Source organism: Ictalurus punctatus, chromosome 23, assembly GCF_001660625.3.
Source record: "Ictalurus punctatus breed USDA103 chromosome 23, Coco_2.0, whole genome shotgun sequence".
NCBI lineage: Eukaryota > Metazoa > Chordata > Actinopteri > Siluriformes > Ictaluridae > Ictalurus > Ictalurus punctatus.
In genome coordinates this window covers 15,876,886-15,893,265 of record NC_030438.2, presented here as the reverse complement: position 1 = coordinate 15,893,265, position 16,380 = coordinate 15,876,886, and the positions used below count along the sequence as shown (strand labels likewise).

Here is a 16,380-nt window from a genome sequence, read left to right as displayed (position 1 = left end):
ATCCCCTGTGACCCTCTGTAGGGTAAGCAGGATGGGAAATGGGTGGATGGATCGATTGATGGATTTTACTTGAGGCATCTAATGATGACATTTATGCTGTTCTTTTATGTTAATAAATATTCTAGCTGCTTTATAATTATGCATGTCATTATTAGTAAAGGTTGTGCAACTTGTCCATTGGGCCACCAGGGCCAATATATTTTCAGCCACCTTTAAGGTCACTTTGGCCCACCATTGGCATGATTGTTATGAAAAGTGCTCCTTTTGCCAACGTTGGACCAGCATTGTGCCAACTTTGGTATGGTTGTTATTAAAAGTGCTCCTTTTGCCAACTTTGGGCCAATGTTATGTATAATGATAACAAGTCTTTATTAATCACATATTACAGCACAGTGAAATTCTTTTTTTCACATACCCCAACATGTTAGGAAGCTGGGGTCAGAGCACAGGGTCAGCACCCCTGGAGCAGAGAGGGTTAAGGGCCTTGCTCAAGGGCCCAACGGTGGCAGCTTGGCAGTGCTGGGGCTTGAACCCCTGACCTTCTGATCAGTAATTCAGAACCTTAACCACTAAAACAACCATTGCCCCTGCCAAACCACCATAGCAGGCTAAGATAGCCACCCAAAATAGATGCTCAACCAATATAAGTTTAATACCTGGGTTATGAGCCATTATTAAGGTTTGTAAAAAGGTTTACAAAGAATATTTACCAACTTATAAAGAATTCTAAACACATTGTTTTATGAATGTGGGCTTCATTGTTACAATTTTTTTTATTTACACACAAAATGACAACAGACTGAACAATCACAGTGAAAAATGGTTAAACCATCTTGCTATCAAATCTGCATGGTCAATATGCAGATATGTGTTGAGAAGACTATACCGAGGTTGGGCATGGATTGATCAGTGAGTTTTCAATGAGACAGCCATGCTAATGCATTTTTAGGAATATACTGCATCTCAGTCCTGCTGGGTGATGAGCTCATCTGTAATGAGATGCTAGGATCTGATAGTGGAAAGGAAAACATGTGTTTGGTGTCATCACCATGACTATAGTAGGAGAAATCATGTCAAGATATTACATCATCCAGAGAGATGCATGTGCACCAATCCCTGAGGGACTCCATTGGAGGGTCTGCTTCGAAGTGATGTATACAACCGAATAATCCTGACAACATTTGTAGTTGCAAGATGGAAAAAAAAGAAGAAAAAAAAACAGGCAACAATCATTTTTACAACAGTAGTTCTCTATATGCATGGTTCTGAAAGTAATCATAATCGGGGCATCTGTGATACTATTTTTTAACCTTTTGTTACAGTAGTAGAAATCACGACCCACCATGATCAAGGTTAATATACCTATAAACAATGTCAACTGGAATCTAATGACAGTTTTATTTTAAAAATAAAATAAATTGATATATGAAAGGAAAGTTGTTTTTAAAAAAAAAAAAAAAAAAAAGCCTATCTGATGCCAATAAATACTTAGATATTATTTAAATAATGTCCATAATATTTGATTAACTGGATTATGTTTGTACTTGCTGGGGGGGAAAAAAACTATAGAAACCATCACATCAATTCCAATGATTTCCACTACAAATACCATTACGAACCATCAGCTATTAACCATTAAAACCATTACCAAATGGTTTCCATTACCTAGTAGGACGTATTAAGGACATAGGTCCTTAATGGTATCCACTAAACATGACATGACACCAATAGAAGGCAACAAATTACCAGTATTACACATAACAGTTTCCATTAAAACAATACAGTTCCCATTATAACCATTGAAACCATTACAAATTATATGAAGCTTTCTATTGTTTTTTTCAGCACGGGTACAATAAATGTGTAGTCAATACATCCCTGAGGAAGGATTTTTTTATATATTTTATCTGACTTTAAAGAGCCTGAGAACCATGGCTGTATATGACACAAGCAGTGTACAGGTTGAAGAAAACATGATTAGAAGCGAGAAAGACATTACTCCATGATGTAGCTTCGGTACTTTTATTTTGAAATCGCATGACACAGGCCGCCATTTTGCCTCATTACCTTCCCTGAACGGTTTACAGGCTACTGGGTGAAAGGTCACGGAATCGAAGTGAAATCACATAAGATGCGGTAACGTTGCACTGTCTGCGTCCATCCTGTAATAACAAGAACAACAAGAACAACAACAACAACATCAACATCTGGAATTCAGCACCAGCTGTTTAGTTCTTGCATCTTGATTATATGTTGTATTTTCTCCTTGCAGATCTTACTTTGAGGTGAGGCAGTGTTTATTTACGCTGAACTAGAGTGTTAAAATAGCAGTGTAATTGGACTGGATATTGGATTTGGATTACACATTGCATTGGACAGCACAATAGTATAGCACTGTATAAACTAACTCTTTAATGACTTTATACTCTCTGTTTAAAATTGTTGAATATCCACCTTATGTAATGCTGTATATTTGTTCAAAGCCATTTGGGATTAAGCCCTGTTCAACCTTAAATGGTTGTCTGTATATTCTCTATATGAAATACCCTATAGTGCACTCTATCTATCTATCTACCTATCTATCTATCTATATCTATATCTATCTATCTATATCTATATCTATCTATCTATATATATATATATATATATATATATATATATATATATATATATACACACACACAAAGGACTTCATATATATATATATATATATATATATATATATATATATATATATATATATATATATATATATATATATATATAAAGTCCTTTGGATTTCAACCAATTTCCAGTTGTTTAGTTGTCCATAATAGACAAGTTATCATGCAGTGCATGTTTAAAATATTTATTATGCTTTTTGCCTAAAAATGAGTTTTGGGGTGTTTTTTATTTTGCAGACAAGTATTCCTTATAGTGTTTTAAAAAATCACAGATACCTTTGTGACAGCAACAGAAATTGTAAATTAAAACCACCTGCCTAATATTGGTATATAATTGGTATATAATATAGGTCCCACTTGTTATATAAGACGTTAGCAGCAGATCCTTTAAGTCCTGTAAGTTGAGGTGGGATCTCCATGGATCAGAGTTGTTTGTCCAGCACGTGTTTTGGAGACGCTCTGACCGAGTCACTTTTGACCCATGTCACAGTCACTCAGATCGTTATGCTTGCCCATTTTTCCTGCTTCCAACTCATCGACTTCGAGAACTGACTGTTCACCTGCTGCCAAATATATCCCACCCCTTGACAGATGCTACTGTGACAAGAAAATTAATGTTCTTCACTTCACCGTCAGTGGTTTAAATATTATGGCTGATCAGTGAATATACAATCATTTTTTGTATTGTTCCTAATATGTTTTTATTCCCTTTAATACTGTTTATATTCCAAAATCAGTTACATTGTGTTATAACAGAGCTCAGATGAATTCTTGATTCTGATTGTTCGAGAGTTTCTCAACTCTTGTTTAGTATCATGAAGAATGTATCTAAGTGGTCTTTGTATATTAGCTTAATTATGCCTTGACTGATCATTTGAGCTACTGGAAAAATGATGTGAAATTTATGGCTGAACTGTTTCTTTAATCTAGTGTATTCTGTTGACTTGTTCACATGAAGCTTGACAGCTCAGTTTAAGTTTATTTTCTGAAACTTTGTGTATTTGTAAGTGAACGCACGGATGTCAACTGATTTATTTTGTGCATTAAAGGTGTAATAATGGATAATCATGCGTTTGAATCCGTGGCCGAGCGAACTTTCCAGTATCAGTCCACGCTGCCACCCCTGCCTGTGCCATCCCTGGAGGAAAGCCTCAACAAGTACCTGGATGCAGGTAGAAATGAGATGAGAGATGAGATGAGCTAAGTGGTTCTGGTCTGTGTGTTGAAAGCACAGTTTTTAAAGAGTTTTTTTTTTCTTGCATTGGAGCGTTTTATTGTTTTGCTTCCTTGTGTGGACTTTGTGGTGGTCTGGGAAAACCAATCGGGTGATGTTGCAGGTGAATTCTAGAAAACCAAAAATGATGAAAAATATGGTTTTGACCAAAACTGATTTTCTTCCTATAATATATCATATAACATCGTGTCTATTTTAAGAAAACATTTCACTAAAACAATTCAAAAGTTTTTAATTTGATTTTGTAAATAATAGATGAGTAGATAAAGAGCCATTTTAAAGAGTCAGCTATAAAATGGCTGTAGGTGAGTATTAAAGGTGAGTATTGAAAATAGTTTTCATTTTGTTATTTTTTGCATGTTAAATTCCATGCAAATTTAAATGCCGTTTGTGCCACAGATAGTGTTTTGAATCTTGCCCCAATACCTTGAGCTTGCTCTCATCACACGAAGAAAGAAACAAACAAAACAAAACGGAGCCAGACTGGTTCAGTCACGTGCTTGAATATGGCTCTTCCTGAGCAACAGTTTCTTTCTAGCCTCCCTCACGATTCCTGACTCATAAAACAATGAGTAAATCTGGCCTTGTTGGCTTTTCCGCAGTGCCTGGATGTAGACTTAATAAATTTTCATCTAAATTTGTTGAATTTAAAATGCGCTTTGCCACCAAAATGCACATTTTGTCCAGCCGGTTATTTAAAAGTTCAGTTACAAATAATTACACACACATTCGATTATAAGATGTCAATTCAGTTAGCTTTAATCGAACTTCAAAACTTGAATTAAAATATCAAAATAAAAAAATAATCAAAGTAGGTTTATTTTCATAAAAATATGAACATTGGAGGAAAATGACGGCTGCACGTGGAGTCCATGGGGAAGATTGCATGGCTGTTACGTAAAATTAAAATGCACAAATCATGATCCGCCCCCCCCATTGCGTTTTGTTTTATTTTTTCCAGTGAAACCATTTGCTTCTGAGCATGAGTTTCGTAACACAGCAGCCATCGTGAAACGCTTTGCTTCGGGAATCGGGCAGCATCTTCACCAACGCCTCCTACAACGAGCCAAAAGCAGGCGCAACTGGGTAATACTGATCAATCAGAATTTACATTTAATCATTGCCTCTCTTGTTCGGTTGAACGACTTAACCGTGACCTGATATTCTGCTGTTAATCCGATATGTCTACAAAATGATTTTAAATTAAATCCAATCATGAGTTTGTACGAGATATTTCCAGTGACCTGAATGACTGGAAACGTTCCTGCTGTTTGTGTAGCTGGAGGAATGGTGGTTGGACACGGCGTATTTGGAAATTCGAATGCCGTCTCAGCTTAATGTGAACTTCGGAGGTCCAGGGCCATATCTGGAGCACTGCTGGCCGGCTTGTGAAGGGACGCAGTTGGAGAGGACCAGTTTTGCGACGTGGCTCACACTTCAGTACTGGGACCTCATCCGAACGTAAGCATCACTTACTACTCACATTTAATGCAAATAAGATCATCAGGAAAATACAGGGGGGGGTTCTGCTTAAATTTTCACTTTCATTAAGACATGATATACTAGTCTAATACTAGATTAAAACTGTATGAACCTCAATATACACCTTTCATTAAGACGGAATAAAGTAGGCTTCAGACTTTTTTCTTTTTTTTACATGAAAGATCAGAATTTTTTTGTGTTATTATTTTGGACATTATATTTGTCAGTATCCTTGACTTAGATGAAGATCAGATCATATTTTATGACAAATTTATGCAGAAAACCATGAAATTCCGAAAAGTTCACATACTTTTTCTTGCCACTGTATTCATATTCAGAAATATGAAAATTCTGAAACCTTTTTGGAAAAATGTGCATATATATTTGTTAAAGTTTGACTTTTGATTTTATTATTTTTGTCTAAAGCACATTAATTGTAGACAAAACAACAAATGTTTACTTCTGAGAGACTCTGCCTGCCTAAAATACTCTTTTTCTACCCAATCGTGTTACTGACCTGTTGCCAATTAAACCTAATTGGTTGCAAATTGTTCCTCCAGCTGTTTCTTTTTAGTAACGCGTACTTTTCCAGCCTTTTGTTGGCCCTGTCCCAACTTTTTTGAGACGTGTTGTGGCCATCAAATTCACAATGACCTTATTTTTTCATTCAACTGGTCCTCAGTTTAAACATTTGATATGGTTTCTGTGTTCTATCGTGATTAACATATGGGTTTATGAGATTTGCAAATCATTGCATTCTGTTTTTATTTACATTTTACACAGTGCCCCAACTTTTTTTGGAATTGGGGTTGTGTATGTATACGTGTGTGTGTGAGTGTGTAAAATGAAACTAATTTGCAAATCTACGTTAATAATATCAAAGTAATGTGGCTTTGCTTTTTTATATTATTAATGCAGTGATATAAAAAATAATGGCCAATGAATTTGGGATGTGGTGTTCAGTCTTCGGCTCGGTGTTTCCAGAAATTAGCCTTCAACTTCTGGCATGATTCATCATTTCAGTGCATCCGTACGTTCACTGAAGTTTCTGATGCAACAGAGACGCAATGTTATGATAGAATAATAAATTGATCGAATAATTAAATCTGTTATCATGTAGATACTTTTGTTCTGTATTACGTATTGGCTGAGTGTTTATTATGGTGTGTGTGCCTGTTCAGGGAGAAGATGGCCGTGCATAAATCAGGAAACCTGGCCTTTGACATGGATCAGTTCCGCATGCTTTTCTCTACCTGCAAAGTACCTGGGATTAACAAAGACAGCATTGTCAACTACTTCAAGACAGGTGTGTGTGTGTGTGTGTGTGTGTGTGTGTGTGTGTGTGTGTTTTCTATTCAGAATTTACTCATACGGGGTCGAATTTAAGCACAACGGAGGCATTGAACTTAAGCACAATTTTCTTGCGCAATATCGGCTCAAGTGTGTATTAAGTTCAGCGCTGCTGTTTGTTATTTGTGTTTTGAGCTGTAAATACTTTGAATACTATGAAATGCCTTTGGAGACCAGTATTAAAGCCATAAATATGACTTTATTAATTACTTATTAGTATTGTGTGGTTAAAGTCCAGGAAGGGGTGCAGTGGCTTAGTGTTTAGTACGTTTCAGATACACCAAATCGGCTCGCCAAAATCCCGCCTCCGCTGTGTGTGAGCGGAGTTTACATGTTTTCCCCGTGCTTTGGGGATTTCCTCCTGGTACTACGGTTTCCTCCTCCAGTTCAAAGACATGCGCTGTAGGCTAATCGGCATTTCCAAATTGTCCAGTGTGTGTGAGTGTGTGTGGGTGATTGTGCCTTGCGAGGGTTGGTGCCCCATCCAGGGTGTCCCCATGCCTTGTGCCCCGAGTTCCCATGGTGGAGATTAGAGGAGGAGCATCTTAATCTGAGATACTTAGATCACTTATCTCAAGGACTGAATTATAAAGTTATGAACTGATAAAATTACGAGTTAAATTAGGCATTAGAGCTATAAATGTAGCAGATGACTTCAACTCTAAATCGCGAGCTACACACTTGTACTCAAATAAAGATATGTGCAAATTTCCCTGCTTGTATATTGATGTAACTTTTGAATTTAATCTGATTTCACCAGTTCTCTGTGGGTCTCTGTGTTGTAGAAAGCGAAGGCCCATGTCCCTCTCACATCATCGTGATGTGTCGTGGGCGAATCTTCACTTTGGACGCTCTCTATGATGGGCGCATCCTCACTCCTCCTGAATTACTGAGGTGCGTTTTTCTCCTTTGTTTTGCCTTGCGATGACATCATTTTATCCAGACCAGGCCTCCAAAATGCTATTGTGAGATGCTTACATGCACCTTTTGACCAGGTTGCTGATCTCGGATGAAGCGTGTAGTGGGTTAGGAATAAGGAATAATTACGATTGTCTTCTGAGTGGTGTGTGTGTGTGTGATGTTTTAGGCAGCTGACCTATATTAAACAGAGCTGTGATGGAGAGGTCTGGGGTGACGGAGTGGCTGTTTTGACCAGTGAAGAGAGGACGAAATGGGCTAAGGTCAGAACCGAGATTGCTCTAAATCTCAAACAATCAACTGACTGTATAAAATACCATAGTCTTATTATAGAACACTCAACATACAATATACTTACAACATAGTGTTTACTAAATGAACCAGAGCTGACTCACTGAGCTGACTCACTGAGCTGACTCACTGAGCTGACTCACTGAGCTGAATCAGCATCGAAGAATCTGAGAATCACTTACTGTCGCCTCAGACACACTGCAGTTCCTCACTTTGTGTTCCTCTCCAGGCACGAGAACATCTGATCTCAATCGATCCTGTCAATAAGAACATACTGGAGACCATTCAGAGCTCGCTGTTTGTCATCACACTGGATGATGCCAAGCCATATTCCACCCCTGAGAATTACACCTCGGTAACATACACACACAGACACACACACATCATGCACGTTGACCAGCTGTGCTGAGCGTAACTCTTTAGCTCCTTTGACTGTGCACAATGCCACAGTTATTAGAAAATATAGCAATAGATAGGGCTGGGCGATATATCACTATAATATCGATATCGTGATAAATGATTACAAGATACACTTTTCTGATATTATCATTGGTATGGTGATGTATTTTTTTGTAAATGTTTTTAATAATTACAAATGAAATGGTACTGGAACGGTTGTTTTTGATTCAAGGCATTGTAGGCGTTAAAGAAAAGTACCGTCAAAGACAGTTGAATGTTTTTGTTTGTTTGTTTGTTTGTTTATTTTACTACTGCTTTGCGGACAGTTTGTTAGCTAAATTGTATATCGTGATATGCATCGGGTATCGTAGAAATATCGAGTATCGCGAAATGATATTTTTGTCATATCGCCCAGCCCTAGGAACTGATAACACCACATAAGAGATAACACCAAATCACAGGATAATGCAAATCCCAGGTTTATATTAATGCGCTCATTTTAATACATTATTGTTTCTATAGTAACAGCTCATTCACAGGGATGTGTATGGGAGGTGCTCCACATAAACATGGTTTAAAAAAAATTGTAATTGTTTATATGGTAACGTTTTCTGTGAGATGTTTATTAAGCATTTTTGAAAGGAGTCTCCAGTGTCACAACCTTGTACCAGCCAGAAGATTCAGGATTTTTTTTTTTTGTTTATTTAAAAAAAAAAAAATGCAACCTCTCTTTCTTTTTATATAGATGACCCTGTTGGCTCTGACAGGAGACGCCACTATCCGCTGGGGTGATAAATCCTACAACTTTATCTGCTTCGCCGACGGCACCTTTGCCTCAAACTGTGATGTAAATCCAGCCTCATCATCTTCATTCTCATTATCACGATCATCTTCCATCCAAGTGCTTACATATATTTGATTATTGTTCATGTGTTTATTATAGCACGCTCCCTACGACGCCATGGTCTTGGTGTCGCTGTGTTACTACATCGACCAAAAATTGAGGGCCGCCTGTGGAAAATGGAAGGTAAAGAGACATAGTGTGTGTGTGTGTGTGTGTGTGTGTGTGTGTGTGTGTGAGTGTGCTGTGTATGTGTGTGTATGGTTGTGTGTTAACATGACCGTTGTGTGCAGGGTCCAGAAGTGGTACGAAATCTTCCTGATCCAGAAGAGCTTGTGTTCACTGTAGATGAACAAGTCAGAAGAGATATTACACTTGCTAAAGAGCAGTATAGCAAAAGTGTGAGTCTTACACACACACACACACACACACACACACACACACACACACACACACACACAACCCCTAGCATGTACAACTATCACTGAAGGGTAAGCACAGTATGGCATGTCTGCCAACCCATTGCAGGGCACAATCACACACACATTCACACACCCATTCACACACTACGGACAATTTAGAGATGCCAATCAGCCTACCATGCATGTATTTGGACTAGAGGGGGAAACCGCTGACGCACGGGGAGAACATGCAAACATCCGCACGGGGCAAAGGCAGGAAGTGAACCCCCAATCTTGGAGCTGCGAGGCGAGCGTGTAACTTTTGCCGTGCACATCATCTTATTTGGTGTAGATTCTTTAAAAAAATTCCAGAACCAAGAACACCACCAACACAAACAGTCATATACAGTCCCTCCAAGATTTAGCGATTTTCGTTGAACGCAAAATCAAGGAAACGCCGCAATATTCGGTGGAGCTTGCTGATTTGGGCCAAGATACATCATGTGACGTCATCACAACACGCATTCAGCCAAAGCCCCTTCGATTCTTGTGTGTTGAACATGAGTACAGCTAAAAGGTTGCATTTACCAACAAACATCACTAAGAAAGACAGTTTTGTGCAATTGCAATTTCACCAATTCAAGTAGTTTTCTGCAAAAAAAAAAAAAAAGAGCACAAAATCTTAAATTGCACCTCAAATTTTGATAAACGCCGCAGCAAAATCGAGCATCTTTGGCCGCAACAGTACATTCTTTTCAGCACAGACTGTAGATTCACACAAGCTATCACTGAAAGTGAAATGTCCCCTTAAATTCCATGTGCATTGTGGGTAATTTATTCAAATCTGCTTTGCGTACACATCCATAACATAAGAAGCTGGATGTGGAGTACTTTCTTGATCACTGATTTCTAAGAGTGCCTTTTGTTGGAGAAACTAGAAGTATATTGACTAAGCAAACATTGTCCAAAGTACAAATTACACAAAGGGTCAAAAGATCGAAGCATAAATTTTATGCATATGGTGGGTTCATAGTAGTTTATGGCCAGAGCTATATCTCCCTGCAGTTCTCGCCTGGTTTCCCGCTGAAATTAAGCAGCGCTGAGCCTGGCCAGTACCTGGATGGGAGACCTCCTGGGGAAAACTAAGGTTGCTGCTGGAAGTGGTATTAGTGAGTCCAGCAGGGGGCACTCACCCTGTGGTCTGTGTGGGGCCTAATTCCCCAGTGTAGTGACAGGTACACTATACTGTAAAAACAGAACTGTCTTTTGGATGAGACGTTAAACCGAGGTCCTGACTCTCTGTCATCATTAAAAATAGAGCAGGGGTATAACCCCGGTGTCCTGGCGAAATTCCCCCATTGACCCTTCTTTTTCCAACCACGACTTCAATAGACTTCAATGGTTTCATTTCCAGACTCAGGATCTGCAGGTCGTCTGCTATGCCTTCACCTCTTTTGGTAAAGCAGCGATCAAGAAGAATAAACTTCACCCGGACACATTTGTACAGCTGGCCATGCAGCTAGCGTACTACAGGCAACATGGAAAGTAAGCATCTGATACTACAATGCTATCCTGCTCTAGGTTCCTCAGCATGAGGATATCTAATGCATCACATGATGCAGTAATGGTGGTATGCCAAGTGATGTTCTTTCTTTCATTCTTTGTCTCTCTGTCAGACCCGGGAGCTGTTACGAGACCGCCACCACACGCCGTTTTTATCACGGCCGCACGGAGACTATGAGGCCGTGCACAGTGGAAGCCATACACTGGTGCAAAGTCATGCTCAATCCCTCAACAACTGTAAGCAGTCTGTAACAACACCATCACACGTGCACCTACATCTGAACTTGTAGAGCTTAAAGGAGCAGTTTGTCGTTTCTCAAAGGCTTCCGATGCCTGTGTGGGGAAATTACAATATTGTGAATGTGCATAAGTTCAGGGCTGGAAATGAGAAATCTACTGAGATCCATTGGATTGCAATATTTTTAATAATATTTTTCAATGGTATTATGGTACCATGTAATACCAGATATGTGATATTAATAGTTACCACTTTAACATCGCAGACTGCACCTTTAATCTTTAAAGTGGCCGATTTAGTTGAGTATTTTTTAATGAGTATTCCTTCACAGACTGAAGAGAAAAGACAAGCGCTGCTTCGTGCTTTCGACAAACACAACAAACTGATGGATGAGGCTCAGAATGGAAAAGGTATGTAACATGAAAAAAGTGGTTTTCTCAAAGTTCAGTTTTTTTTATTTTATTTAAGAACATGGGGGTAAGATCAGTAAAACGAACTTATTCACTTAAAAAAATTAATAAATAAATACATTTTGACAAAAAAATTTATGTGCAATGCCATCATGTGAACCTCAAAAACATGAAAGACTCGCGTGAAAGTACATCACATGAAATACTGTCATGTGATGCACCATTACGTGGAACACGGTCACGTGAAACTCTCATCACGTGAAACTCCCAGCACGTGAAACTCCATCACATGTAACCCAGTATTGTGCAAATAATTAAACTGCATTTTGGAGTTTTCACTACATAACCACATTAGCTTGAGTCTTTACGTTTTTAGCATATTAATCACAGAATTCATGCGGTTCTTTTCTTTTTTATTACTCAGGCTTTGACAGACATCTTTTGGGCCTGTACCTGACCGCCAAGGAGGAAGGACTTCCTGTTCCTGAGCTTTACTCAGACCCTCTCTATGCTAAGAGGTTTTTCTTATTTCTTACTCCGATGCTACTGCAGCAGATTTGTACTGAAATTACATGCAATTATATGTAACTTTATAATAGTATATACTGTAATTACGATTGTGTTTAGGTTTTAGACCTGGACTCATACAGGCCCTATTTTTATGATTATGGTGCAAGAACAAGGAAAAACTGGCACATTGTATATTTTTGACCATTGGCGCAAGTGGTAATGTTGCGCAGTGGCATTTTCATTATGACATCCGGATATATTCTACGTACAGATTTTTATATCGCTGTTTAGTGGTAGAAATAACTAGGTTTTTCTGGCACTGTATCTTAGTGGTAGTGTAACCAAAGCAGAGTCTTGTCAGTGTGTTTTTATTCTGAAAGCAAATGGTCCAAAATCCACAGAAACGTAAAAGTTTAGGGTTAAATACGATGTAAATACTATTCTAATATCAAGATGGATTAAAGAGGAAATGTACAAAGGGTCAATAAGGAATAAAGACAGAATGACAACGAAGATTTTCTCTGTTTCTCCGAGCAGCGGCGGAGGAGGGAATTTCATCCTTTCCTCCAGCCTTGTCGGCTACACGACTGTTCTGGGGGCCGTCGCTCCCATGGTGCACCAGGGCTATGGCTTCTTCTACCGCATCCGTGACGAGAGGTGAGCTCAGAAATGTATACGTGCATCTTTTATTTAGGCAAATTTGTTAGGTCTCAGCAGTAAAAATGATCCATTTGTTGAACCAGTTTGGATATTATTAATAGTGTTATTCACACTGGTTGTTTTGCTTCCAATTTTAGGATTGTTGCTTCCTGTACAGCCTGGAAATCCTGCCCCGAGACAAACGCTGAGACGTTCTTTCAGAACTTGTGCACCTCCTTCCATGACATCATGCGGGTCACGACCCTGTCCCATCTGTAGAGTAAAGCTGTCTGGGAAACGGAGTCCTTTTAGTACAGGTTCAACTTTATGTACGTAAACAAGCTAGCAGTGATTAAAGTGCCTTTAGCTGAACTGAACCTCAGGCTTCCATGCGATACAATACGATTCAGATTCATAAGTAAACGAATCAATATTTGAATCCGCAAAGGTGCGATATGATTAAATTTAGTAGCCTTTAATCGATATGTGACCAACTTTGTTCAGAATCTGTTGTAGGCCTAAGCGACTGATAATTGCACAGAATAGGACTATTTTAAAAGTAGCAGAGTTCTGGGGAAATCATTTTGATGGGCATTTTAATTGTTTATACATTAATTTAAAAATATGAATTATTTTTGCACATCAGTTTGTCCTTTTGATAAAAAAAAATCTATTTTGATTGTTGCATAGATTAATGTCAATTATTGCTTTATACATAAACGCATCAATCCAAATCATCAGATAGTTACACCCCTACTAATTAACTAAGGAATGACTTTTTTTTTTTACACTTCACTACATGGTGTTGCCATATGGCAACAAGTAACTGATCTACAATTTTTTAATCGCATTAAAGGGATGGATTTAACTCTGACATTTAAAAAAAAAAAAAAAAGCCATCTCATACATTTTATTATTTTTGACTGTATGATGCTTTCCACCATTACACATTGTTGCCATACGGTAACAGTTTACCAGATACCCCACCCCCTAATTTTATTTCCACATTTTTAAAGATATTTTTATTACTTGAACTAATTCAAGTAATAAAAACCCATTTAAAAACATTTTTGGATGTAAATGTAATAATTTATACAGTAGAGGGTTAGCAGAACATTTGTGAAAGGTTTCGTTTGACCAGAGGCACCTGTGATAATCTTTCATATTTCTGCCTTTAGATGTTTTACACCTCACCTCTCTGTTAGAGATAAAACTTTCATTTGTGATGAGCATTATGTGGAAGTCTCGTGAACTAAGGGATTATTCAGATGGTTTAGTCTTTCATTTAAAAAAATTCTAGCTTTTAAATTGGGAATTTTTGTTTACTGTTGCTTTAATAAATCTCTGCCTATGTTACAGATATATAAAAAAAAAAAAAAAAGATTTAATATGTATAGCTTTAAAAAGTACAAGTACTTGTAGTACAACTTGTACAAGTGCTCTTATCATAGATTACCAACATAAATGAGAGAGTAATGTAGACAGAGTTTAGTATATTAGCGGAATTGCTTAAATACAAAGCTGTATTATAAGTAAAATTGCTTAGTTCTGCATTGAAATTACTTATAATGCTGAATCACTGTAAATTCAGTTGATGGCAATGTCATTTACCGGATTTCCAACATGCATGTAGGATCCTTGATCTTCAACCTTAATATTAGGGCTATACAAGTTTTACAATTCTGGCTAAAATGATGATGTATATCGGTGGATGAGATGGCTAGATTTTCTTTAGACAATATGAAATTAGGGAGGCAAAGGTCCAATGTGAACACTACTTAATAATCTTCCATTATTTTAATGAACAAAGAGACCACAGTCCAACCCATTTGGTTTCTGTTGGCTCACAAGATTGAAGCTCGTGAATTTCTGTGAATTAACCCTTAACCCTCAACTGCTCATCTGTGTAAATTAGTCACTCTGGTTAATTGGTTGTTAATTACCTAATGTGTTCATTTGAAAAGTGCTGTCTCTCCCTGTGTGTATGTGAAATGCACAAAGAACAAGATGGTTCAGTTCCATCATGAAGCCAGCACTTGGGTTCAACTCATTCCTTGGCATTACCTTACTGTTTTAAACTCCTCCACAGCTGCTTTAGAGAAGGTGAAGAGGATTACATAGAAAATGCAATACAACATTGTGTGTGTATATATATATATATATATATATATATATATATATATATATATATATATATATATATATATATATATATATGCATATATATGCATATATATGCGCTCCTACCCTTTGGAACTTAAGGAAGCTCAGACCTTTGACATATTTAAAGTTCAACTCAAGACATATTTTTTTTAAACTAGCATTTGCTTGCTGATGTCTACTTTTATTATTATTATTATTATTATTATTATTATTATTAATCTATTGTTTGTTGTTTTTTTTTCTGTGTACTGCTTATTTTGTCCACAGCGCTTTGAGAAACTGCTTTTAAAGGCGCTCTATAAAATAAAGTTTATTTTATTATTATTATTATTATTATTATTATTATTATTATTATTAATATATATCTACTGAAGGTATAGAATACATGATAAACCCCCACGCAAAGATCAATGCAAATGAACAGAAACAATGCAATAATTCATACTACATTTCATTTCTGTAACTAGTTTTCTGTGTATTATACTGTTTTGCTCATTTGAATTTGAATCACAAGTGAAATGTTCACTCTTCTGTGCTATATCTCTGTGTTTTGATTATAGATCAGGAGTAAAGTGTTTGTTTTGTTATTACCGTATAAAAGACTTTGAAACAAACATTCAAAACGTGTTTCAAAAGACACATCTGCATGAAAGTAGGGGCATCAGCAAGTATTACATGTTCAAGCTAAAGAAAGATGGAACTGTGGAGTTCGCCATATCGTTAGGAGATCACGATGCCACGGTCATCTGTGCCTGTGCATCTGTGAGCTCATGTATGAGGAAGAGGGAGGACAGTGCTTTGTTTTTTCAAACTGCTACTCAGGGCAGTAGTTTTAAAAGATATGGCGGCTGGGTTTTCATGTCTCGGAGGAAACGTTAGCAGTCACTCTCTTCGCTTGGTAGCTGTCGTATGATAGGGAGAGCTGGATGGTGGGTGAGAATTGGTAGGTGACCAAAACTGGGGTGAAAATGAGAGGACTAAGCACTTATGCTATAGGTACTAATATATTTTCAGAACAATTATTCCCAAATGTAATCACTCCAATAACACTATATTGATTGTCTGTGTGCACTGAAATAATTCACTTATGTATAATTTAATAATATGTTCATGCTTTAAGAATTGTAGAGGTATGTAGTCATAATACTGTGCCAGGAATTTTTCATGACCTTGTAAAACATTAATGCTTTCTGTATGAATGTACTGGTTGTGGATGGGAAAGACTGAAAATAAAACTGTAAATGAATTATATATATATATATGTGAGTATATGTCAGT

General features: G+C 37.4%; 1 protein-coding gene across 1 annotated transcript; it reads left to right on the top strand.

The window, feature by feature from the left end:
• The first annotated feature begins 2,087 nt into the window (after positions 1-2,087).
• crot (carnitine O-octanoyltransferase) lies at positions 2,088-16,353 on the top strand. The gene is made up of 17 exons (XM_017453489.3): positions 2,088-2,285; positions 3,713-3,835; positions 4,859-4,983; positions 5,177-5,358; positions 6,561-6,685; positions 7,515-7,623; positions 7,817-7,910; positions 8,168-8,293; positions 9,083-9,184; positions 9,281-9,364; positions 9,472-9,579; positions 10,994-11,124; positions 11,256-11,379; positions 11,712-11,790; positions 12,215-12,308; positions 12,838-12,957; positions 13,098-16,353. The coding sequence occupies exons 2-17, from the start codon at positions 3,721-3,723 to the stop codon at positions 13,216-13,218; spliced, it is 1,839 nt and encodes a 612-aa protein (XP_017308978.1). The 5' UTR covers positions 2,088-2,285; positions 3,713-3,720; the 3' UTR covers positions 13,219-16,353.
• Positions 16,354-16,380: the final 27 nt, after the last annotated feature.